The 26,197-nt window shown below is 40.8% G+C and overlaps 1 protein-coding gene across 2 annotated transcripts; it reads right to left on the bottom strand.

Annotated features, from left to right (window-relative positions):
- Positions 1 to 197: 197 nt before the first annotated feature.
- PI4K2A (phosphatidylinositol 4-kinase type 2 alpha) lies at positions 198 to 25,872 on the bottom strand. 2 transcript variants are annotated; one of them, XM_011374010.2, is made up of 9 exons: positions 25,362 to 25,870; positions 17,729 to 17,929; positions 13,752 to 13,883; positions 13,202 to 13,355; positions 9,347 to 9,408; positions 7,773 to 7,872; positions 6,986 to 7,119; positions 6,188 to 6,247; positions 198 to 2,946 (listed from the first exon to the last, which is right to left on the bottom strand). In XM_011374010.2, the coding sequence occupies exons 1-9, from the start codon at positions 25,794 to 25,796 to the stop codon at positions 2,785 to 2,787; spliced, it is 1,440 nt and encodes a 479-aa protein (XP_011372312.1). In that variant the 5' UTR covers positions 25,797 to 25,870; the 3' UTR covers positions 198 to 2,784. The 2 variants fall into 2 exon arrangements, with proteins under 2 accessions (XP_011372312.1, XP_023375612.1); XM_023519844.1 differs by lacking the exon at positions 17,729 to 17,929 and having other exon boundaries at positions 25,362 to 25,872.
- Positions 25,873 to 26,197: the final 325 nt, after the last annotated feature.

Here is a 26,197-nt window from a genome sequence, read left to right as displayed (position 1 = left end):
TGCATTTAGCTCTCCTTCCACCCATCCTATCTGCTTGATTATCCATCACTTAAAGAGGCCAGAATTCAAAGTGCTCCAAGCAGGTAGTGACGCACATACACAGCAGGACTGCCCTCTCGTGGCCACGAAGAGAAGCCAGTCCATATTCCTTATCCCAAACCCTTGAGGCTAATTTTGAGATTCAGAATTTTTTCAGCTTTCAGGAAGTAGTCAGTGAAAACACTGTATAATTTCTAGTAGGGGAACATCCCATAACAAAACAATATTTCTACAGCAAATATTCACACTAAGAGGGATATATAATGATTACAAATAGCTTCACATCAGTGTAGGTTCAGGTCAGTTTTGGTATCAAAGGAGTTATGAAAATATTTTTGGTTTTCAGAGCATTGAGACTTTGGAAATGAGGACCTGTATTTCTCCTACTAAGGAAAATAGACTCAGGAGCCCTAACTCAGCAACTACATAGAAATGCGGTGTTCTTTGTCCTTAAAATTGCATTCTACTTTGTCTACCTCCCACCAAAGAAAACTAGACAAAAAAAAAAGGTCAGAATTGGGCTTGTTATTCATACATCTGCATTGATTTAAATACATTACATACAATTTCTACAGTGCATTAGAAGAACAATACAGAGGCAGCAGGACTCTCATAGTCCAGCCTCCACTCCCTGACATTGCGGGTCAGGGTCTATGGCTGGCAGAGGGCTGGGTGGTTCTGAGTGCCACCCATAAGCTTGCCTTGGCACTGGGCCCCTGGCTCTCCCAAAGCCCACAGTCAAGGCAACCTGAGTACAGGCTTCAGGCAGAATGGAGACAGGCCAGGAAAGGATGCCCCCCACTGTTTCACCTGCCAGAAATGTGACCAGCCCCTCGTACGTTGGACCCAGCTTTCCTTCTCCTCACAGAGCTGGTCAGCTTGGCTTGGGGAGCAACCAGACTCCCTCTTCAGACTCCTCAGGCTCTCTTGACACTCAGGTGGAGCTTTATCGCACATTTCTTTAAAGATGTCTATGGAAAGCTAAACTCACCTGGGTCCCCTTCCAGCCTCTGGGAGCCCTGCTGCTCCTGCGTTCTGAAGGCAGGCATTCTCACAAACATGGTCCCCAAAGCTAGTGTCCAGGTTGGCTGACCAGGATTGTCAAGGCTGGGGCTGGTGAAGGAGCTGTGCTGTTATCCACACTGCATGCATATCCAGCTCCCAGAGGCTCTTGTCACCTGGGTGAAAGCCCAGGACAAGCTGGCTCCTGGGGGCTGGAATGGAAGGACACCAGCCTGGCCTAGCTGACAAGAGGGCTGTACATCTCTGCTCTGCCTCCTAGATGGTGGGGCTGGGCAAGCAGAGGGCACACAGCCATAGTCCTTACTCCCTTTCTTTGGTTGTTTTTCAAACCTTCAAGATAGTTTCTTTCCAAGGCTGATTGACTAATCGCTGGGTGCCAGACACTTGAAGTATCCAGTAGCACAGGGCTGTGCCTTAGCCACAGATAGCACCCTCTTTACTCCCTCCTGAGGCCATTCTTTGCTTTGGTGTAGAAAGGGCTCGGACACCTGGCAGGGGAGACAGTTGAGGGAAAAGAAACAATGGAAGCAGGAAGATGCACTGAGCTGGGCAGGCACTGGGGAACAGTTTGAAGGCCTCTCTCCTTTGGGCCCCACCTTTCTCAATAAGCCATAGAAAAACTGGCCCAGAACAAGAAGTCAGGGAGCAAAGGGCAGCTACCAATTAGGAGGCAGAATACGAGTCCTATTACCTCCACCAAGCAGCAATGGTAGCATAAAAAGAAGTCCAAGGATCTAATATTGTTCTCTTATGAGCTGAGACCCACTCCACAATCCGAACTGGACCCCTAAGTCAAGAGTTGAGGAAAAAAATATCTAAAACAACAGAAACTATATTAGTGGACTCAGAAAGCAAGACTGGGGTAAGTTTGCCCACTGACCAATTACAGCTCCCAGCGTACACTCAGACCACATGGATCACTTGTGCATGCTGGGGAGTCTACGTCCTCCCTCCTGCCTTTGCCTGAATGAGAGGCAAGCTGCAGGTCTGCACTAGAGAAGTTGGGTCCCTAGCAGGGCAGAGAGCAGAGCTGATCTACAGAGTCATATACAGAACTGCTGGGAGGTCTGGAGCTAAAGTACCCCCACCATGCAAATTGGGTCTGGAGGCTTTTCGTCAGTCTATTGCACTGGTGGGAGAAGGGGAAGACTTGGCAAAAACCCAAAGGGAAGGTGTGGCTTCTGTCTGTCCCAGCACTGTGAGTACCCAGCTGCCTTGGTCCATGGGAGTGGGGAACTGCTAGGCACCGGAATGTCTGGGTCCATGCAAACGTAGGTCTGGATTCAAGGTTTCTGATATAAGAGGATCTGAGATTCTGCCCGGGTTTTCCTAATAGTATTTAAATCTGTCTTTGTTATTTGTTTGTTTCTGATGCAGAATATAATGAGAAACTGCAAGAGAGCAGGGTGTCAGGGAGAAAAGGCAATTACCCAATCTGCCCCCAGGAGACGCTGTAAGGAAGCCATTTCTTCCTGGGCATCTGGACTCCTTGCATGGAGCTCCAGCCCTCCCCAGAACTCAGAAGGGCTCACCAGCACTCACTGTCCCTCTGATTGTGCTTCTCCCAGTACTTGGGAAAGCCCTGAGGCAGGTGGCAAGCAGAGAGGGAGAGTTCTCAAGGGCACTGTTCTCCACTGGCTTCTCTGACTTTTCCTGCAACCTGTTCCCCAGGCTTCCTCCCAGCCCAAGTCTCAGACAATGCGCCTTTGTCTGCCTCTCAGGCTACCACCACGAAAAGAAGGGCTTCCGACTCTGAAAGCTTTGTGTGTAGGACTCGCTAGAAGACCGCTGGTGGGACCGGGCAGTCTCCACAATCACGGGTGGCATCTGGACCAGGTGCAGGGGACTCTTGTTGTCTTTCAAGGCCTGAGTCAGATTTAGGATCTGCAGTGGGAAAAATGAGATTAGTGAGGGAAAGGCATAGGCATTTGGGTCTGCCTCTGAAGGGAGACTGCCAGACAGAGTGTACCTATAAATCAACAAAAAAATAAACAACATACTAATGGAAAATTGTACAAATAGACTACTTATAAAAGTAGAAATATGAGTGGGCAATATATAGAAAATGGAAACCTCTCTAGTCATTTTAAAAATATACATTTTTAAAAATACAAAAAATTTAAAAATACAATAAACATCTTGTTTTTTGCCCTTCTAGTTAGTAAAAATACAAAAGATGACGATGACATAGAGCTGGGGAGAATTCAGAGATATGGATGTAGGGCCTGAAAGAACAATCTTTCAGAAAATTCAGAGAAGAATAAAGGCTTAAACGTGAACAGGCCTTCTGACTCAGCGATTCCATTTTTAAGACTAAGGAAACAATAGTGAACATGCACCAAATAGTTTCGACCAATATAATGCAGCATTGTTTATGAAGTAAAAATGACATAAATGCCCAAGAATATGGGAACAGTTAATAATCTAAGGGATAAAAAGCAAACAATTAAAAAAGATAATTTATTGGCATGGAAAGCTGATCACAATGTTATTAGATAGAAAAAGAAGGAGAATAAGGAACCAGTATTATAATGTGACGCCACCTGTATTTTCTAAAATTCTATCTTCCTATCTGCAGGAAAAAAAAAATTTTGGAAGTTGGTGGTGATTATATCTGAGTGAAGGAATTACAGGTGATTTTTATTTATTACTGTTTATCCTTATTTTCTGATTTTCCTACAAAGACCATATCTTTTAAAAAGCCAAGAGTTCAGTTGGATTCTCTCTCTAATGCTATCTCTTCATCATCTTTGTATTTAAATTTTTGGAATAATTTTAGATTTACAGAAAACTTGCAAAGATAGTACAGAAAGTTCCCATATACTATTTACCCAGTTTCTTTTTACATAACTATAGTACATTCAGCAAAACCAGGAACACTGGAACCTTACTATTAACCAAACTCCAGGCTTAATTTGGATTACATTAGCTTTTCCAGTACTGTTTTTTTTCACTTCCAGGATCACATACAAGGATACCACATTGCATTTAGTTCCTTATCAACTTTTGTCTGTATTTTAAAGATATTTCAGACATGTGTCCATGGGGACACATTTTCTCCCCCTTGTCAAAATTAGAATCACCACCATTTATCTACTCTGGCAGGATAATACAAAAGCTGAAGTTGTCGTATGATAGCCTTCTTTAAAGAACTAGATGTTACAGATTTGCGCAGCCAGGCCACAGACATACGGTACGGTAAGCTAGGCTGCACCCTCGAATCACACAGCCTTCAAGCTAAATATCCTTGGCACACAAATGCCACCCATAAAGAGGCAGAGATTCACCTAGAACAGAGGTCAGAAGTTGGAAGTAGATCCTGCCAGTAATTAATTCCTGTTTTACTTATTTGTTTTGGTATTTGTCAGCATCCTACACTGCTTCTAAGAGCCCTGAGTACAAGATCAGGGTAGAGAATTAAAAGGAGGTTCAAATGGAACTGGAATGGATTGTGCAGGAGACCACCCAACTTAAGACACAGAGGATTTTAAACCTGCCCTAGCTGGGTCTTCCTGTGCTTCCTTTGGTTCTTTGGGTTAGACGCCACCTTTCAGGTATGCTGAAGTATTTGGGATAAAATGTCAGTTGTCTACAACTTACTTTCAAAATATTTGGCCAAAAATAAAATCTATCTAGGGAGGTAGACAAATTATATAGGTATTTAGAGATAGACATTACTCATATAGATAATATATAAAGATATGAGATAAAGCAAATTTAACTAAAAAATTTAACAACTGGTGAATCTAGGAGAAGATCCCACTTTTACAACTTTACTGAGGTTTGAAATTTTTTAAATTAAAAAGTTGAAGAAAAATTTATAGCAGGCACATAACGCTAAAAAATAAATACTGTCTTTGCAAATGTTACTTAAAGAGGCTTCCTTTAGACTCTGCATTCTTTATCTAACTCCTTGTTAGAAGCCTTTATGGTGAGTAACAAGTATTACTCAAGTCCATCTCTCTGGGGGTTCTTCACTCTTTCCCTTCAGCTCAGAGCCCCTGTATAACTCACTCTATGATTACAACTCAGGTAGGCAGAAGGTTGTAACCTCCTTTCTCTGCAGTATGTCAGAGTTCTACAAGGCAGAGGCTTGTTTTGCTTCACTGTGTGATTGGTAAGCAAGGATGTGACTGATCTACTGGCCACCTACACACTGAGAGGAGCTAGATGTTCACAGAACTTTGTGGTGTTCAAAATAGCTAACGCATATTGAGTATTTCAATATGCCAGGCACTCCTCCAACTGTTTTAATCATTTATCTCATACTAACCCTATGAAGCAGATGCTGTTATTAATCCCATGTTACAAATGGAGACAGTAAAAGGAGAAATTAAGTAACTTGTCCAAGACTTCATAGATAGTAAATGACAGAGCCAGGATTAAAACCTAGGCATTCTGGCCAGTTCGTGCCCTTAACTGCTGGACCATCTCAGCTCTCTTTAAGAAGACTTCAAAGTAATAAGCACAATATCGGTGCCCTAAAGAGTTTTTAAACAATTTTTCAAGCATATTCTTTTGAAAGATCAGTAATGCCCTGGGGGTTTCCTTAGCTCTCTTTGATGTGGAGTGGAAAGAGAATAATATGACCTGTAACAACAAATATTATAACCATAGCCAATAGCTGAGTGTTCACCATATGCCAGGCATTATTTTTACGGTATACTTGATATGCATTATCTCATGTAATTCTCTGGCCAACTATGTGATGTATTAATACTGTTCCATTTTACAAACAAGTAAGCAGTGGCTCTTGTCCAAGGCCATGAAGTTGTAAGGAGTAAAGCAGTCTGACTCCAGAGCCCAGCTCTTAACCACCAAGGCACATGGCCTGCCTTGAGCAACTTGATAAGAGACCACTGGGTAAATTTACCGATTAACTATCTAGCAACTGGCACAGAACTAAGCACTCAGTAAGTGCTTCATCAAGCACTGAATACTGTGGAAGAGGTGGAAGATTAAGGAGGGCTACCTTTCCTCTCCCATGTGTTTAGGCAGTCACAGGTATGTATGGCATAGAATGAAAAGGGTGTAAAATACAAGCTTTCCACATTTGTTCAACATGAGCAAATAACTCTCCCCAAGAGATCCCAAAGATGACGCTATGAGGATGTCCCAGGCTTACCTGTCCCCGCATGACAGCAATCTGCTTATGGAACTGGCCCCTGTCAAAACCAGGATCTTTCTGCAAAGGAAGGGCAGAAGGAGATGGAACCTGCATAAATCTCTCAGAAGAACCCATTTTCCTCCCCTAGTTAGAAATTTGCTACTACAGAAAATTTACACTAAGACTTATGAGGCTTAGTGAAGTTAACTATCACCCTAGAACTCCCTATTTGTTTCACAGTTGGGGAAATAGAGAATAGTAAATATCTTGTCCTAAGTCTCATTATTAACTCTAAAGAACTCCAGGCTCTAATGCTCTGTTTGAAAATGCTCTCATTTGAAAATGAGAGCTCTGCATATACACGCAGCCACATGACACACAGGATACAAACACACCAGTGTGATTCATTACACCTGCCAATTTTCTTCAAACCAATCCAAACTAGGTCCTGCTGTCCACACACAGAAATCTTGCTTTTCATTGGCTAATATAAGTCAGAAGGGTGTTAGCCATGCTTTCTTAGTTGTATCAGGACCAATTAGTAAAACCTGCAATAGGAATTCTTTCTTCTATATCAGGGGTCCCCAATCTTTGGGTCACGGGCTGCACAGCAGGAGGTAAGCAGGAGGTGAGCAGCAGTCCAGTGATTAAAGTTTCATCTGTATTTGCAGACGCTCCCCAGCACTAGTACCACAACCTCAGCTCCACCTCAAATCATCAGGCATTAGATTCTCATGGGAGCACAATTCCCTGGTGCCAAAAAGGTTGGGGACCGCTGTTCTATATGGTTATAAGGCTGATGTTCCCAGGGCTAACCTTGAAGAGTTCATATAGGTCCTCCTCCAAGTCCTTGACGAAGTTAGGGTCAGATATCTTTGGAAGAATCAGATCTTTGATCTCCTGAGAGAATGGGACTTTTGCCTGGGGCAACCAGGCCCAGTAAAAAGGATCTGAAAGAGGAAAGGTCAAAAGCAAAGCTGATGTTGAAAAAAATTCCCTGCCCATCTATATCCTTTATCTATCAGACCAGTGCAAAAAGTAAAATACCCCTCTTCCTTGATATACACCAGAAAAGTTACAAGAGCTGTGAACCTTAAAGGTTACACAGTAAGTGGAGGAACCAGGATTCAAACCCAAGTCTGCCTAATCCCAGAGCTGTGCTCTTTCCCAGATATTACATGACCTTCCAAGATGCAAGCCTATCTAGAAGCAATTTCTTGCTCCTGAGACACCAAGATGCTCTTTTTGAAAAGACAGACTAATGCTGCAAAGAGGCTAGTAATCCTCCAACCAGCATCTCTCCCTCTTTTTGAAAGTTTCTCAGTTATAACGGGGCAGGAGCTGACTTCCAGGATGTCAACAAGGAAGACAGAATACTGATAGCAAATAGACACAAATAGGAATAATGTAAGGTAAAAATTACAATAATGGCTTACGTTATGGAGTTGTTGCCATGTGCCAGCCATTTAGCTAAAGTGCATGAGCTGCATTATTTCATTAATTCTTAGCACAATCCTGTGATAGAGGTATTTCTACCTTGCACAGACAAGAAAACAGAGACCCAGCAAGAGAGGAGCCAGACCACAGTGGTTTTAAGACTTACATGCCCTCCAGGAGTCAGGATGCTTCAGGGGAAAAGCCAGCCCATTATCTATGGCAGCCACCTTGATAACAGGCTCCTTTACTACCACCCAGTCTGTGTCCTGAAGAGCAAGGAAAGATTAAATATTTAGAGTCTCATGTGCTTCAGGCCCTTTAAAGTAGTAGCAAAGCATCCCATCTGAACCTCCTCAAGTAGCAATCCTTATGCAGCTTCTTAAAGCAGTTTCCGCTAGTTACCTAAACACAGTACACTTAATGGCTCCTCTGATTTGGCTTGTACAAGGTTTTTAGAGTCCCTTTCTCATCTTAGAAAAGGTATACTTCCCCAGGAGTTGCCACAGTCACTGGTAAGAGGGGAAGTGACAATAACAAAAGGTAACTATAAGCCATTCCTCCTAGGGAAAGGCAATGAGATTCCTGAGGCCATGAAAAAAGGAAAAAAAATCAGTATCAGTTGGTCAAGGTCCTTCTGTGTGGACCTTGACTCAAATGTCACTTCACTGGTGGTGATCATATTTTTCCAGTGAGACAACAGAACCATGGAAGACAATGGTTGGCTGCTTTTGCACAAGGGAGTCTGTTTCCCTGCTTTCGCGATACATAAAAAGGAAAAGAACAAGAGCTGAATGTTAAAAGAGTGGGGCAGGTTATCTGCGACAGCCCATGTCAAACACTCTCATGAGTGTCTACTTGGTTTCATGCTTCAGGTTCACTGGTGCCATCACAAGAACAAGGAATGTGGGTCCAGGACATCTGCATCAGAATCTCCTGGGATATCTTATTAAAGTGCAGAATCCTGAGTTACCCAACCTCATGGGAGAAAGCCTTGAAGAATCTGTACTCTTTTTAATAAACTTTGCAGGTGATTCTGATGTACAAAATTTGAGAATGACTATTAAAGAAGGAAGTAAAATCACTATGAGGATGTGTTAACTAACCTTATTGTGGTAAACATTTCACAATATATACATGTATCAAATCATCACACTGAACACCTTAAACTTACACAATGCTATACGTCATTATATCTCAATAAAGCCGAAAGGAAAAAAAAAAAAAAGACATTATGAGGAATAAAACCCAACCTCACTTTCCTTCTCCAAGGAGTCTTGCCATTACTTTTTGAAAATGTGCAGACTGAGCAGAAATAGAGAAGTGTGGTAAAGTATGAAAAGAATGAGAGAGTAAAGAAAGCTAAAGAAAGTAGCTTTCTCTAAACTGATGTTCTGTGGAATTGTAGTCTGTTGCAAAAAAAATGTTCCATGGTCAAAAAAAAGTTTAAAAATCACTGAGCCAAGCAAAATTAAACAGGTTCATTAAATGCACAATTTCTCAGACCTTTACTATGTTACTGTGCAATGTGAATCTCTAAGGAAACCATTAAATATGTCCCAAACTTACTGAACTTTTCTTCATCTATTCCTATTAACATCATTTAGTAGCATATTCCTTAAAAAACAGAGGAAAAACTCTACCAAATATTAACCTATCAATTTTAAACACATGTGCTATCCTAATTCTTCTGAATGCATATACTCCACTTCATCTTCTTCAAGATACAGATGAACCTCTTACCCGAGAGCTAGAATTATCCATTGGATAGTCGTATTTAATCAGCCAGTTGTCGTTGCCTCGATCTGTGAACAGAAATATAAAGTTAGTAGAAAAAACTGGGGTGACATTCATTTTCATGATGGACTAGGTATTTTGAACACCTGGACCAATCATTCTACTGAGAACAACTACAAAAAAAAAAAGTGGATAAAATATTTTTAAATCTCTTGAAGGGTTTGGAGATTTTAACAAGACCATTAAGAGTTAAAGTGTTAAGATCTGGGAGATTGGAAATCTAGAGAGGGAGTCCAGCATTTTTCCATAGAGCATCTGCTGATTTGGGAAGAGGCTAAGTGGTGGGATGACTAGTTAATAAAGGTTCATTTTCTGCTTATTAGTGTATTGTGTCGTCTCCACAATTATTATTAATGACAACAGCATTGTCTTATAGTTTTATATAAATGTGCTTATATATGCATATATATACATAACATATGTATATATGTATATACATACATATTTAATTTAAATGCATGACATTAATAATATAAAAGTCTTAAAATGGGTAAGTGGAGTTAAGAGTTCCTAAGATCTTTGCACTGTCCAAGAAAATGGTAAAAGTACGAATTAATATTAGATTTGGAAAGTGAAGGATTCACATAGTAATCTTTAAGGTAACCACCAAAAGAAAGAATACACAACTTCTAAACTAGAGGTGAAAAATGAAATAATTATAAAATAATTTAAAAGAAAGTAAGAAAGGATAGGAAAAAGGTAATAGAGAGAAAGGGAGAATAAGAGAAGATAGAAAACATAGATGCAAATAATAAGATAGTAGATAAAAATCCAAACATATCTATACATACATTATAGATAAATGAACCAAATGCTCTAAAATTAAAATCTAACAGTTGTTTCGCTGGATAAATAAAACTGACAAACTTTTAGCTACAAAGACTAAGGGAAAAAAAGAGTACTCATATTACTAAAATCAGAAATTAAAGTGGGGACATCACTATCAATTCTATGGAAATAAAAAGAATGATAAGTGAGTACTACGGGCAATTGTATGCCAACAAACTGAATGACCTAGATGAAACACAAAACCTACCAAGACTAAACCACAAAGAAACAGAAAATCTTAGTACACCTATAACTAGTAATCAAAAATCTCTCAACAAATAATAGCCCTGGACCTTATGGCTTCACTGGTGAATTCTATCAAACATTTAAAGAACATCAATCCTCAAACTTTTCCAAAAAACTGAAAAGGAGGGAACTCTCCATAACTCATTTTATGAGGCCAGCATTACCTTAATACCAAAGTCAGACAAAGACACAACAAGGATAAAAAGCTACAGACCAATGTCCCTTATGAATATTGATGCAAAAATCCTCAACAAAAAACTAGCAAACTAAATTTAGCAACATATTAAAAGAACTATACAGCATGACCAGTATTTATTGCTGGAATGTAAGGATGGTTCAACATATGAAAATCAATCAATGTAAAACATCACATTAACAGATTGATAATCTCAGCTGATGCAGAAAAGGTATTTGACAAAATTCAATATCCATTCATGATTAAAAACACTCAACAAACTAGGACTAGAAGGAAACTACCTTCATATAATAAAGTCATAGATGGAAAACCCCTAGCAAACATCATACTGAATGGTGAAAGACCAAAAGCTTTTTCTCTAAGTCTAGAACAAGGCAACGATGCCCACTTTCACAATTTCTAATCAACATAGTACTGGAAGACCAGAGCAATTATGCAAGAAAAAGAAACAAAAGGCATCCAAACTGAAAAGGAGAGGTAAAATTATCTTTGTTTACAGATGATATGATTGTCTATGTAGAAAACACTAAAGATGCCATAAAAAAACTTTTAAAACTAATAAATTCATCAAAGTATCAGGATACAAAGTCAACACACAACAACCAGCTACATTTCTACACACTAACAATGAACAATCCAAAAAGAATATTAAGAAAACAATTCCATTTACAATAGCATCAGAAAGAAAAAAAACTTAGGAATCAACTTAACCAAAGAGATTAAAGACCTATACAATGAAAACTACAAAACACTGCTTAAAGAAATCAAAGAAGACATAAATAAGTGGAAAGATAATCCATGTTCATAGACAGAAAGACTTAATATTGTTAAGATGTCAATAATACCCAAAGCAATCTACAGGTTGAATGCAAAATCCCAATGATGTTTTTTGCAGAAATAGAAAAACTCATCCTAAAATTCATATGGAATCTCAAGAAACTTTGAATAGTCAAAACAATCCAGAAAAAGAAGCTGTAGGACTCCCACTTCCTGGTTTCAAAACTGACTACTAGATACACTGTAAAGAGACATACAGACCAGTGGAATAGAATAGTGAGTTCAGAAATAAACTTTTGTATATATATGATCAAATGATCGCTGACAAGGGTGGCAAGACTGTTCAATGGGGACAGTCTTTTCAACAAAGTGCTGAAAAAACTGCATATCCATATGCAAAAGAATGAAGTTGGACCCTTACCTAACACTATTTATAAAAATTAACTCAAAATAGATCCATGACCTAAATCTAAGACCAAAACTAAAAGATTCTAAAAAGAAAACGTAGGGCAAAAGTTTCATAACATGGGATTTGGCAATGATTTCTTAGATATAATACCAAAGGCACACAAAACAAAAGAAAAATAAATTAGATTTCATGAAAATCAAAAAATTAGTTGCATCAAAAGACACTATCACAGAGTAAAAAGGCAACCCACAGAATGGGAGGAAATATTTGCAAATCATATATCTGATAAGGGATTAATATCCAGAATATATGAAAAACTCCTATAACTCAACAACAATAAAACAACCTGATATGAAGATGGGCAAAGGACTTAAATAGATATTTCTCCAAAGATATACCAATGGTCAAAAAGCACTTGAAAAGATGTTCAACATCACCAATAATTCGAGAAATGCAAATCAAAACTACAATGAGATACCATTTCATACCCATTAGGATGGCTACTATTAAAAAAAAAAAAACAAGAAAATAACAAGTGGTGACAAGGATGTAGAAAAATTGGAACTTCTCTGCAGTATTGATGGGAATGTAAACTGGTACAGCCACTGTGGAAAACTGTATGGCAATTCCTTAAAAATTGAAGACAGAATTACCATATGATCCAGCAATTCTACTTCTGGGTATATAATCAAAAGAATTAAAAGCAGTGTCTCAAGGGGATATTTGTATACTCACATTCATAGCAGCATTATTCACAATAGCTAAAATGTGGAAGCAATCCAAGCATCCATCAACAGATAAATGGATAAGCAAAATGTGGTATACATGCACAATGGACTATTATTCACCCTTAAAAAGGGAAGAAATTCTGACATGTTACATCATGAGTGAAAATCGAGGACATTATGCTAAATGTAAGCCACTCACAAAAATGACAAATACTGCAAAAGTCCACTTGCATGAGGTACTTAAAGAAAAAACTGTCCTGTAATAAGTTTTGCTGCTATAAGAATAACAAGAGACCAAGGATAAGAGTACCCAATACTCTTCACATTGCTTTGGAAGGCCAAGTGACTTCTGTCTGGGACCAGGAAAGAGGCTAAGATAAAACGTAAGTACTGGCTGCAGGCCTCACCACCTCTGATTACTGCACATGATGTGCCTGGGCAAAGCTTGTCTTGGAAAAGTATGTTCTGAGACTTTCCCCAAATACAACCCTTCTGACTGAGAAAAAAACCCATCCTAATAAGGCCCTCTGATACCAAGCCCTGCAAGCCTCCAGGCCTCCCTCCCCCAGTACCTCACTAGTCTGGCACAGGGCAAAGAACCACCCACAGCTGCTCACCAGTGTTGCGGATGATGTAATCCAGCACCACCAACCGCTCAAACTGCAGCAGTAGTTGCCGGTTAGTGTTCTCAGGGAGAGGTTCTGCTTCAAAACGCCGTAGCCAGAAATCTGCATCCTTGTAGCCTTCAACAAATAGCTGGAATGAACCAACCTGCAACCAAGAAGGAAGAACAAAGGTATTTCCCTATAGCCTAAGTACAAAGACCCCAGGACTAAGAGGTACTCAGTAAGCCCTTGTGAATTTTATATCACAAAGAAAATGTTTTCAAGATCTTTACTTCTTCATCTCATTGCAAGTATAGGAGAAAAGGGTTGTGACTATGATTGACAATCCAAATTCAAGTAGTCCATCAAGAGGAATAAAGTGAGAAAGTTAGGGTCTTAGGCCCTTGACAGAAATGAGGAAGACAGGAGCCTCAGGGCAAGCTATTCACATGCCCATATGAGAGTCTATAGACACATTGCTTCATCACTTGGATGGCTATGCCACTATAAGTCATCACTATATGCCACCATAAATCATAAGTCACACAGATGAAGTCTATACCTTAGGCGGTAGCCCAATGCGGTTAAAGCGCTGCCCAACTTTTGGCACTTTCTCTAGTGCAAGCCGCTTGCCCCTGGACTTCACTCGGTCAATGGCACTATAGTTGAAGGTGTCACTGGCCAGGTATACTACCTATAATGGAAAAAGAAGAGATACCTAGATTAGAGTCAAGTTAAAGGAACTTTACCACCATGGCAGAGAATAGCTAGATGCTCACCAATACTGCTCCTCTTCCAGGGGACACAAATAGCATTTCTCAGCCTTCCTAGCAGCTAAGATAGAGTAAATGACTACTTCAAGACAATGGAATGCTGACAAAGTGATGCATATACATCACTTCCAGACTTGGCCCCTAAACTCTATCATATTTCCCAATCTCTGCAGCTGGAAATGAACGGCTCTGAGATGGCAGAGCCACATCACAGAAGGACCCTAGACCCCTTGTGGAATGACAGAGGATCTAGAAGAGCTGCCTGCCTTGAATGGATCTATGATGTGAATAAGAAATAAACTCCTATTATGTTAAACCACTGTGATTCAGGAAGTGTTACAGCAACTAACATGAATTATGTTGACTAAAACAGCCACCTCCTGAGTTAGGAGAAGATAGCCCAATACCTATTTTCTATCCAGATAAAAGCAAATTGTAATTTACTCTGTACATTTTTATTTCCTTTTGAATTTTGTACTATGTGCATTATCCACATTCAAAAAATAAACATTAAAGTTGGTTTCATTTTTAGTGGCCTGCTATATATATGTGTATTTATATGCAGACTCTATCTGGAATATTACACAAGAAACTAGTAATAGCAGCTGTCTCTGAGAAAGGAAACTGAGTGGCTGAAAGGGGTGGCAGGGACACTGAATTACTCTTTTCTGTTTTCTCTCCTGTGTCTTCTGATTTTAGCACTAGATGCATGAATTGCCTATTCGAGACAAAATTTTTTAATGGGCCATCAATATTACACTTGATTGTCAAATTATGCTGACATCACCATAATCTATAATTCATATGTTACATCTATTGTCATACTTATCACATTGTCTTGTGATTATCTGTATGTATATCTAACTTCTGACTAATGAAATAAGGGGAAGAAGGGAATATCTTATTCACATTAACATTCCCAGTATCTAACACAGCGCCTGGCACATGCTCAAAAATATTAAGTGAATGAATGAATGAGTTACACACTTCTTTCAGAGACAGCAACAAGTGGATTTTAGCATATAAATATCTGAAATCAAATTTATAAGAAAATTCTTTCTTTTCCTAGGCCTTGAAAGTTCATTACAAATAACTACTTTGCCCATGAACCTTAGAAATGGAGAAAAGCAAAAGAATTCCTTCCTTCCCAATCTATCCATCCATCCATGCATCCATCTATCCAGTGTTAATGGAGTACCTGAAATGGATGTGCAAGGTACTGCAGGTTGGCACTCTCTGCCTTACAAATCAGGACACTCAGGCACAGGAATAAAGGAACAAAGGTTATCTTGCCAGTTTCCACAGTGAAAACTCATAAACCACCTTTTCCCCCCATCGGATTTATTTGTGATCACTCTTTGTAACAGCCCTCTTTTTCCCTATGACTAATGAAAGAAACTATAATAACCTGAAACCTTAAAGGAACAGAGAGCAAAGACAGCTATCCATTCCAATGCGAGCCCCGTTTTCATAGTGACAGATGCTCTGATCAACTGGATAGAATCCTGCCATAAGGGTAGGGAGACAAGGGGGAGAGACTTCCTCTTCCTATTCTCCAGCAGCTATACGTTAAATTTGCAAAGTTCTGTCTCATCTCAGTCTCATAGAAGACAAGTTTTTTTGTTGTTGCTGACTTTTTGATGCAAAAGGTCCTCAGGCCTCATTAAGGTTCTCTAACGGGGAAAGAGGAAGACCAGAGATGGGGAAGAAAGGGATTGGGGGAGGGGGGTATCATTAATGGTTAAAACAGTCATAAAAATACCACAGGTTAAGATGTATAGAGTGTTTACATTGTGCCAGGGATTGGGCTATGTGTTTTACATGGATTATTTTGTGTAATCTTAACAACCATCCTATAAAACAGGAACTATTTATATCCCTATTTTTATAGTGAGGAAACTGAATGGGGTCAGGGTGCGGGGGATGGTCTTAAGTAACTTGCTCAAGGATCACCCAATAAAAAGTTGCAGAGCCAAAATTCAAACTTAAGGCCTCTGATTCTCAGGCACTGCACTCCAGAAGTACAGGCAGAATAGGCAGGCACCAGGCCAAGGGTGCTCTACTATTTACCTAGTGAGAAAAGGAAATTACAGAGTGATGAGCAAGGAGTATTTAAAAGTTTCTAGAGTTTAAGAGGGCCCTCATAGGAGGATTTCAGGTTAGGCAGGAGATTTTAGGAGCATTAATTATTATACAAGATGGTCAAAGTAAGCTAATTGCACAGAGAGGATTGAAACGTGAAGTGAAGAAATGAGCTGTGCAAAGCCAGGCAGTGAATTAGATGCCAAATGGAAGCTACATACCGGGAACTGCATTCAAACATTTTCTCCTAGACCTGAAGTTGGGAGGTCTTTGGTGTTGTTTCTCATGGTTTGATATTCATTCACCAATTCAGCTGGTACTTATGTAATGCTTGCTATAAGTACAGTACTTCGCTAGGTGCTGAGAAGGGAGAATAAAATTTCAAGAAATGTTCCCTGACTTACAAACTAGTTGGCTTATTGTTTGGAGTTTGTGGCAAAGGAGTAGACACAGTTAAACATCTACAACAAGCACATTTTCTCTTAAGATACCCTGGGAAAACAGAAATAAACAGGTTTGAAGGGAAGCTCCTGTCTCCTGATCAGTCTCTTTGCCCAAAGTCTGCTATCTAAATCTGTGAAGAAAACTTCAAGCGGGGGCCTTTAATCTAGAGGCATGGTCCCTATAGGGTCAATGGATGGACTTCAACTGGTCTATGAATCATCCACTGAAATTATATGCAAATACGTGACTATTTTCTGAAAACAAGGTCTATAATTTTCCTCAGATTCTCAAAGATAATTAAGACCTAGAGCCACCAAGACACCCCTGCAACCTTCGGGCATCAGATCAGATCCGCCTTAAATTGTTACTAAACCTCAGGTAGCCAAATACTCAACAGGTGATGACATGTCCTTAAATGTTCACATGCTGACTAGTAGATTCCTTCCTATCATAATCCCTGGAAAGTTTCACAGAACACTCTATAGTACAGGGGTTCTTAACCTGGCCTCAGTAAATATCTTGACATTATATGTAATTAATTCTGTATTTAAGCATTTGGGGGAGGGGAGGACAGGGAGTATGATCCAGACCCTTCATTAGAATCTCAATCCATTCTAAGTGTGAATTTACCTCCTGGGACCTCAATTTGTTTTGTTCAGAAAAGTACCAGAATTCCATAGCATAAAGATGGGTGAAGAGAGTTCCATGTCAGTTCCCTATAGGCCAGATCTTTACTCTTACCCTCAAGCCCATCTAAAGTCCTCCCTGCCAGATCTTGCATAAGTGCTTGGCTAACATCAGCTAGTACATTCTAGACTATATCTAAATCCTGGAATGGCTCAGAAATCTAAGAGAGTGAGATACAAAAGTAGCTAGGTTTCTAACGAGCTTGGGATTACCTGGGATCCAAAGATGCAAGAAGCCCATAAATGTGCATCAGACGGTTAGTGAGTGACCTTCTTGAAATTGTATGCAAAAATTTTATGTGTACCCTTCTCAAGATATCTTTCATCAAATGATCAAATCATGAGTCTAAATATATCCCCACCCCCAAGATGGGCTGATAACCCTAGACTCAAGGCATAAAGAGCCCTCACTGGACCTAAAAGTCCCACTAGGGCTGTTAACCCTAGACTCAAGGCATAAGGAGCCCTCACTGGACCTAAGAGTCCCACTAACATGTAGCAGGGCTTTAGGGCCCTGGTAAGGCAGTAAGACTCCCCGCGGACAGGTCACTGGCCTTTGTACGGGGTACAATGTTGAGTTCCAGTTTTTGGTCCACCAGGCTGGCCCCTGCCTCTGAAAGATAGCCCTGGTTGAGGACAAGGCAATCACGGCCAAAGCAGCAAGGACAGCACAGCTTCTGCAGCCACTTGGTCCACTTAGGATTAAGGTGCCCATATGGTTCTTCATTCTTGGGTTTGAAGACAGCAATGATCTTCTGCACAGATGAAAGAAAAAGAGGACATTAAAGGCAAGTTGACTAAAGTAGCTCACAGACCAGGTCAGCAGGAATCCATAAAGAAATGAGAGGGCATGGGCAGACAACCCCTACATACAGATACTGGCTTCTCCCTAGCTTATAAGGGGAAGACATCAGCTCAAGTGTATAACTAAGAGACGTAATGATAGAAAGGGCTGTGGCCAAAAAAGGTGCCGAGTCTGGTATATATGGTACAACAGATTTTAACACCATCAAACCCCAGCTTCCAAGGTACATACATACACACTACTGCTCTGTATCAATTATGTAAATACTCAAAATTATCAACTGAAAGGGACTTAATAAGGTATAATAAAACGAGGTTAAAAAAATTCCTTCATCAATAGTTGATTTCCTCTATCGGCCTTACTATCCCACCCCCTGGATGTTAATGAAACCTTACAATAAAAAGTTTAGGAATGACAAACTAAGAAAGCAATGGAAGAGAAAAATCACAGCAGAAAAAAGAATCTGTTGCCTAGTTAGAATGGGGTTCTCTTAGTAATTCTGATAGGCAAGAGATCAGGATATGAGAGGCAAAAAGATTAAATCCATCTTCTATAGCATACAGTAACTTAATCCTCAAAGGTCCTTGGAAATATGGAATGCTGCTGCAACCTAAAAACTATGGCCCTTTCTCCTGAAGGTTCTTCCGCAGGCCAGTCAGCCCTCTGAAGTTGTTTTCATTTATTTCATTTCCTGCAGTCCCCAAACTGGTCATTTCAAAGCAAGAGAAGCAAATATGCTATCCAAGTGATTCATCTTCGTATCATATGATTCCCTCTCTCCCCTCACCCCACAGCCAGCTCAAGCTAGTCTGGGTCATATGGTATTTTCCTGTGGGTGTCACTTCCTGAATGGCAGGTCACAGCAGAAAACTTACACCCATCTGCCTACATTAAGTAAGCACTCATATTAGGACTTGGCTAGGCACATGTCTCCAACAAGTTTTTGTCAGTCTTAAGACCGGTTCCCTGAAAAAGCCTTGTGAGGATTTGAGAGGGCTAGAGTAATACAGAACTCTCTTCTTCCCTCCTAAAAAACTGATTATTCTTAAAGACAAACTTACTTATTCACTGGAAAATGTCAAATGCATATATTTGTATCCTAAGTCAGAATTGCATTCTTATTCAAAATGGCTAGCAAGAGACCACAGTTAGCAATTTTCCTCTCTATATCTGCTCCCCTGGAATCCTGGGCTGTAAATCACACAGCAGCTCACCACTCAGAATGACTGATGAGTCCACTGTAACTCTCTGGAACCTGGGCAGTGAACCACAGGACAACATGAGGCATGTCCCAAAACCCAAAGTCAGTTCAACTGAGGCGCAATGCAGAGTTCAGCAAGTTGGTTCCCAAAAAGAAGAACAAGACATTCCTACTACTAGCAGGCTGAAAAATGTCAGTACTGAGGCTTAAAATACTTCCCTGAAAGAAAGCAAAACTTGAAGGCCAAGACTGTAGCCAAGCATCGTTTACAGACTGACCTTTCAAATTTTTCAGTTTCCTTCCACCATAAGGAGAATCTGAAAGCATTTCCTCATTCTAAAAGCATTAATAATTATGGTTATCTCAGTACTACAAGGGTTTCATTAAATAATAATGTCTGGACTGGACAAATGAGGGAACGGTAGGGTGGGAAGGATGGAGGAAGAGAAAGACATTTAGACAGAAGGGGAGACAAGTGCCTTTCAGGACGAAGTGTAGGCCTCAGTCCAATTCAATTCTGTTAACATTTGCTCAGTACCTAGTTTGTGTGAGTACTCTGCAGGTTTCCTAGATAGATACATAAAACGACCCTGGCCAAATTTCCAAAGCTAATGTTCACTTCACATAATCAACCATGTTACTGAATACTCAAGAATACTCTCTTTATTCACAGAAAACAAACTCTAAACCCACTCGAATTAGAAAGACACCACCAGTTTTTGGCTGAGGAAGAAAATGACCACTGACTAATTTTTCTTACCATCTTCTCCTTTAATAAACTTTCAATTCCTGTATTACATTTAGGAGAAAACTTCAGTTTGATATCAATATTTTTAAAACAACTTTCCTTAACACTCACTTACTAATCCCCTTTTAACAAAGGGGATAAGGTACAGATAGCTTGAGTAGCAGCAGTCCATGAAGTTGTAGATTAAAAACAGAACTGTACAAGGAAGCAAGAGGCCACTAAGTGGTTGGTGTCAGGACTCACAACCAATTACTGGAACCTGGAGCCCAAAAGGGTTCCTGTATCTAACCAGCAGCCACAAGGAAGAAGGTATTATGGCTATGCTAAAGAGGCTTTTTCCTAAAATCTAAGACAGTTCAAGTACATCATTCATATTATACAGTGAAATATAGAGAAATAACTTTTAACAGAAGTTTTTTTTTGAAGTGAATGGTTCTCAAACTATGTGGTCTCAAGATCCCTTTAAACTCTTAAAACTTATTAAGAACCCCCAAAGGCTTTAGTTTATGTGGGTAAAATCTATATTTGCTATAGTAGAAATTAAAACTTAAATGTTAAAACTATTAATTCATTTAATAATAAAAAGAAACCTATTACATGTTAACATAAGTGACATGTTTTAGAAAAAATAACTATATTTTCAAAAATAATTTTTAGTGAGACTAGCACTGTTTAACATTTTTGCAGATCTCTCTAATGTCCACCTTAATAAAAGACCACTGTATTCTCTTTTCTTCTGTAATATTCAATCTGCTTCAATACCACATCTCATTCAGCCTCTGGAGTTCTCCACTGTACAGTCATAAGGAAATGAAAGGGAAAAAGTAAATAAAGTCTTAACATTATTATGAAAATAATTTTGACCTGTGGACCCCAAAAAGGATTCCTAGAGGTCCTTGGGCCACACTCTGAGAACTACTGTATTCTCTATTAGAGGTTGGAGGGAAACAGCACTCCTTGACTTAGCTATTTACATGTAATTCTTACAAAAGAGAGGGATGGGCTACTCCAATTATATGAGACCCTGAAAGAAGATGAGATCCAAATATAATATAGTGAAAGAGATTTAGCCTATATTTATTTTCCTGTCCTCTGCCATCGACCCCACCTGCCTCATCCATTACAACTTGTAGCCTGGGACAGCTCCCTATAACAGATGGCAGATGATACTTAAAATCTTAAGAACTACATTTATATAATACTGAAAGTTGACTGCCTCTTAACATTTTAGTAAAACTGATTCTATTCGAGACATATTCTTTACTTGGCTATCAGTGTGGTTCTCAACCAAGTGTAAAGACATCAGAATTTCTCAGAGGGCACGGGTAGCTAGAAGAAGCACATTCAATATTATAACATAAGTTAGTAGTTAAAAAGTGGAAAAAATACTGTACCATTTTCATAACAAACTAGGTGGGTAAAGTATTTTTAAAAGGTTGAAAATTACTGATATAAGGTCAAATTCCTAGAACATGTGAGCAATACCTATAAAATTTTGAAGCAAATACCAATTAGGATTATCTAATGAATTGCTATTCTCAGTGGTTATGAAACTATCTTCTCAAAATCATACTACTTTTGCCTTACTCACTGTTAATGTATCCAAGAAAGCCTAATCTATGGTCAGTGGGCATACAACTTAAAAACAACCCAGGAACCATGCCAGGGGCTTTCAGGTGTGATATCTCATTTAATCTTCTTAATAAACTAGTGAATCACATGCTATTCTATGATTCCTGGTAATATGAACATCTAGTACTACTAGCCTCACAAAAAACAAAATGCTCAAAAAATAGGTGATTGAGTATTGAGATGTGAAGTGCAAGGATGTAAGTGAGGAGGGTAACAGGAGCACTCTCCACCATGACTTCTGATCTTGCATTTTCCATCCTACTGTTCCAGGTCCTCACATGCTCACCCTGAGGGAGAAACCAATCTAAATTGAGAAATGGAGTCAGGGTTGTTATCTTCAAGAACCTTTTGGACTGTCGAGCTCCAAAGGTAGCTGTCACAAAAACTGTTGCCCCCTATTCTTCCTTGGACCCAGGACTTCTGACTTTTAGCTGGGCTAAACAAAGACTACAGTTCTCGGACACTACTGCAGCTAAGTTCTGGACAATGAGATATAAGGAGAAGAGTCTGGGGTGACTTCTGGGAAATGCCTTAAAGAGAGGGGATATACTCTCCCTCTTCCATTTCTTCAAATGCCTGAAAAGCAGACAAGATGTCTGCAGTTTGAGTAGCTAGCCTGGATCATGAAGTAGAAGCCACATGCTATAGATGGCTGATTAGCTGGATTTTTGGAAAGAGCTTGCAGCTCTGATAAAGTGAAATGCCATGCCAGCTCTGAGTGACCTGTAGACTTCTTTTATGAGTTAAATGTACTTTTATTCAAGACATTATCATTTTAAATTTTCTGTCACACATAGCTAAATTTAATTCCAACCAAAATGGTAGCTGAAAAGAGAAATCAGAAATTCAGATGACTAACTCTAAGGCAGCAGAGCATAGTGGTCAGAAGCATGAAGTCTGGAGCCAGTCTGTCTGGGTCTAAATCCTGCCTCCCACTAACTAGCTGTGAGACCCTGAGCCAATTAGTTACACAGTGTTATCATCTGTGAGAATAATAATAGTACCTACCTGTGAGAGGGTTATGAGAATTGAGTTAACTTGTAAAGCACTTAAAATAGCGCCTGGCATATAATAAGTGCTGTCTAAGTATTTGCTAAGGCAAATAAATAAACACATTTGGAGCAGGGCCAAAGATGACGAGACCAACAACAGTGAATCCGTGGGCCAATATGATATACCACAGCATTTAGGAAGTGATCCCCTGCTCTTAACCACATTTTCCTCAGTGGTAGCGAGATGGTGACATTTTTGTCAGGGCATATGTGTTTTGACTTCCCACCTAAGACAAGACAGTGGCCTAGGAAATTTTAGAGACCAGGATCCTGCCAATCACCAAGAAACATACCAGTGGTCTGTCATTCTCTGTGACCCATGTACTGAGGTAGTAGTATTTTACCTGCCACGTAGAATTAAGAGATCATATTACTACCACCTGTCAGAGTACCTGACCACTTCTCAGCTGACCTGATACACTTCCAACAGAGCTGTAACAGTGTCATGAAAGAAAAACAAAAACCTTCCTCTGGCTCCTGTACCTATCAAAGATAATCAGTCAACAAGCTAAAACAAAAACAAAAAAACTACTCATATCTTAGGTGTCATTCTGGTTCCCAAACAAAAAAGATGAAGGCATCTTGCTAATATTTAGACTTCAAGATACCCAGCTTTCTTTTCTTCTTGAAGTGATGGTTCTCCTTTGAGCTTTCAATTCAACTCACTGCTCCCTTATTTAAGGAACTTGGAAAGACCTATTACTCTCAAAGCTTTCCCCATCTCAGTCTATGTTAACTGAGTCGATGGCAGAATTGTTCTCTGGTTCTTGATGATAACTCAGGGACAACATCTGGGAGAATAACCAGACCATCCAATGAACCTAACCTAGAGTTAGAAGTCATGGCCCATCCTGGCCACTCAGCACTCCTATCAAAACAGTATACCAACTAGAGTTCACACAGGAGAAATACAGTGAAAATCTGAGGGAGCTTTCACACCCATCATTCTAATAAGTATAAAAATAATATATTTTTCCAATAAACCATTCTGGCCCATCTAAGAACTTTGAAAGAGATTTGATATTTTTTGACCTTCTGATATTCCCATGATATCTCTGCAGTTCTCAAAAGAATAAAGGCCGGAGACATTCAAACTGTAAACCAGGAAAATCTACCAGATCACCATTGCCTGCCCACACTCATCTGAAGCTGCTACAAGCCATGCATCTAGAAATTGCAGCTTGCTGCCTTCAGAACTCAAAATGGATTATAGTCTGCTCCAATTATTAACTTTGTTTTTCTTTTGTTTCCATAGAAATGCTTCTTATTAAATAACTGACTGCTTGTACAATATAGGCCTAACTTTGAGAGCCCACTTGCATCACTGCCTCCAGAAATGAGACATATTTAACTGGGTAGACATTCTCAAGACTAAGAGATCAGTTCAATGAGATGGAGCAATCCATCAACTAAACCTCTTGGGCTGGACTGAGAAACTTCTTAGGGAAGTTTCAAAGGCGGGACTAAAGGGGAGCAGAATATACCACCCCAAAATGTGCCACTTCTGCATGTGGACTGTTTTGAGCTGAAGGCAATCAAGCCCTAGCAGACTCAGGAAAAACTTTTACCTCTCCCTTACCTGCATAAAAGTATTTAGATAGAGGGCCTGGCCCAGAAAGAGAGCTATTACCAAGATAACTTTTTATCTGAAAGACTTACCTGCATGGCAAGTAAAACATCTGATTACCAAACACCTGCTCTTCTTAACTTCCTGCGAATATCCCTCCTCTCCTTTGAAGCTCTAGGCTGCTATCCCTTAGCTCAGAACAGCATATAAGCCTCAACTGCCTGACTGCCTTTGGATCTCATGTTTTTGGGGCTCCCATAACCAGGGAAATCAAATTTTAGTCCTGTCTAAAAAAAAAAAAAAATGAAAAATGAAAAAGGAACAAAGGTCATCTCTCAGCTGCCCTGGTTACTCCATGCCCCATCCCATCCCCAACCCCCTTTTTACACATGCAGGGGATAAAATAAAGGTCAGCAAACACTCTGCCTTAGATGAAATGCAAACTGACTGTCCTGGGAGATAAATGAAAGTAAAAAGGCAGATAACAGTCCCATGATTCTAAAACTCCATTCTAAGCTGAGGAACCATAAAAAAGGATTTGAACAATTTCCCCAAAGAAGTGAGCAATAACCAAAAGAGATTAAAACTGGTGATTCCACCCACTCTTATCACCATCGTCCGCCAATAAGAGACCTGGGAAGGCGGCAGGAGACATCATCACAGCACAGAAAGCTGGAACTGAACCGTCAAGAGTCCCTAACCGGTTACCCGTCCTTCTCAATGAACAGCGACAACACTGGTTTGGCCCAAAAAGAGATAATGGGCCCAAAGCTCAAAACTGTAAATCTGAAGGTTAATGAACGAAAAGCAGACTCTGTAGTTTAAAGCTAAGGAACCTACTAGAAAGCAGCATCTCCCCGCGCCTCTCTGTTCAGAGGCCGATTGCCCCACCACACCGTTGGGCCCCTCGCCTGTATCTGGTCAATTTCCTCTTTTCATTTTTCGCTCACTCCTCCCCCACCAAATAGGTTCTGATTTATTTCCACATCCTGCAGAGCTTCTGCATCTTCAGTCCTACGTGGCATTCCAAAATTCTGCCAAGGGGCTCCACACTGTGAAGTTTCTCCCTTTTGCTGCCTTTCTTTCAAACCCCTCCTCCTTCTGGCTATGCGAAACCCCAAACTCCCCTGGACAGGCCCACTCTGTCGAAGCCTGCGGCCACGGTTTCCACCATGCTCTCACCCCCTGAGGGTCCTTGACGAAGTAGCTTCCGCTGGAGCCCTGGTAGATACGCTCGGGGAAGAAGCCCCGCTCGATGGCCAGCTCGGCCTGCCGCACCACCGCCTCGAACTCGGGGTCCTCTGGAAACTCGTTCCGCTCGCGGTGGGCCTGCGCGACGTGCGCCGCCGCCGCGGCCTGGGCGGCTAGGGCTTGGGCCTGCGCCACCACGGTTTGAGTCTGACACTGGGCCGCCGCGCCCCGAGCCCGATCCAGCAGTGGCTGCCGCTCCCGGTCGTGGCCTGGGGAGCCCGGAGGAGAGGGGGCCGGGCCGGCCGCCGCCGCCACTCGGACCGCGCCCCCCGGCACCTGGGGAAAGTGAGCGCCCGAGCCGGACGGGAAGGTGTAGTCCGGGGGTTGGGCCCGCTCCGGGGACACTAGTGGGCTCGTTTCGTCCATCCCTCAGACCGCCGGCTCCGGGTCCCGGCGCGAGCTCCACACAGCGGAGCTCCAGCCGGGACCAATCCACAACACCCCCCAATCTTCGCCTGGCCAACCAGCTCTTGGTGCCTCTTTGGCCCCGCCCCCACCATCCCTGTTTACTTGGTGACGAGTAGACACGACCCCTTGCCCGCGAACAGTAGCCAATCAGAACCAGCGCCTACGCAATCGCGCCCTCCGCAGTTTTTGCTCGTCATCTTCTGTGAGGACTGCGCATGCTCTAAGTGCCAAACTCCGGTCAGACACGCCGGTCAGCTCTTGCCAGCCCCGCCCCGCCCTTAGCTTTCAATCGTTGACCGGTCTCTGGGAGTTTTCAATAAAGTAGACTACCTAATCAGTCACAAATTATTGAGTGTCTG

The sequence above is a fragment of the Pteropus vampyrus genome, unplaced genomic scaffold (genome assembly GCF_000151845.1).
Source record: "Pteropus vampyrus isolate Shadow unplaced genomic scaffold, Pvam_2.0 Scaffold238, whole genome shotgun sequence".
In the NCBI taxonomy this organism is placed as follows: Eukaryota; Metazoa; Chordata; class Mammalia; order Chiroptera; family Pteropodidae; genus Pteropus; species Pteropus vampyrus.
The sequence above is the reverse complement of the archived record's forward strand: the minus strand, read 5'-3'. Positions and strand labels throughout refer to the sequence as shown.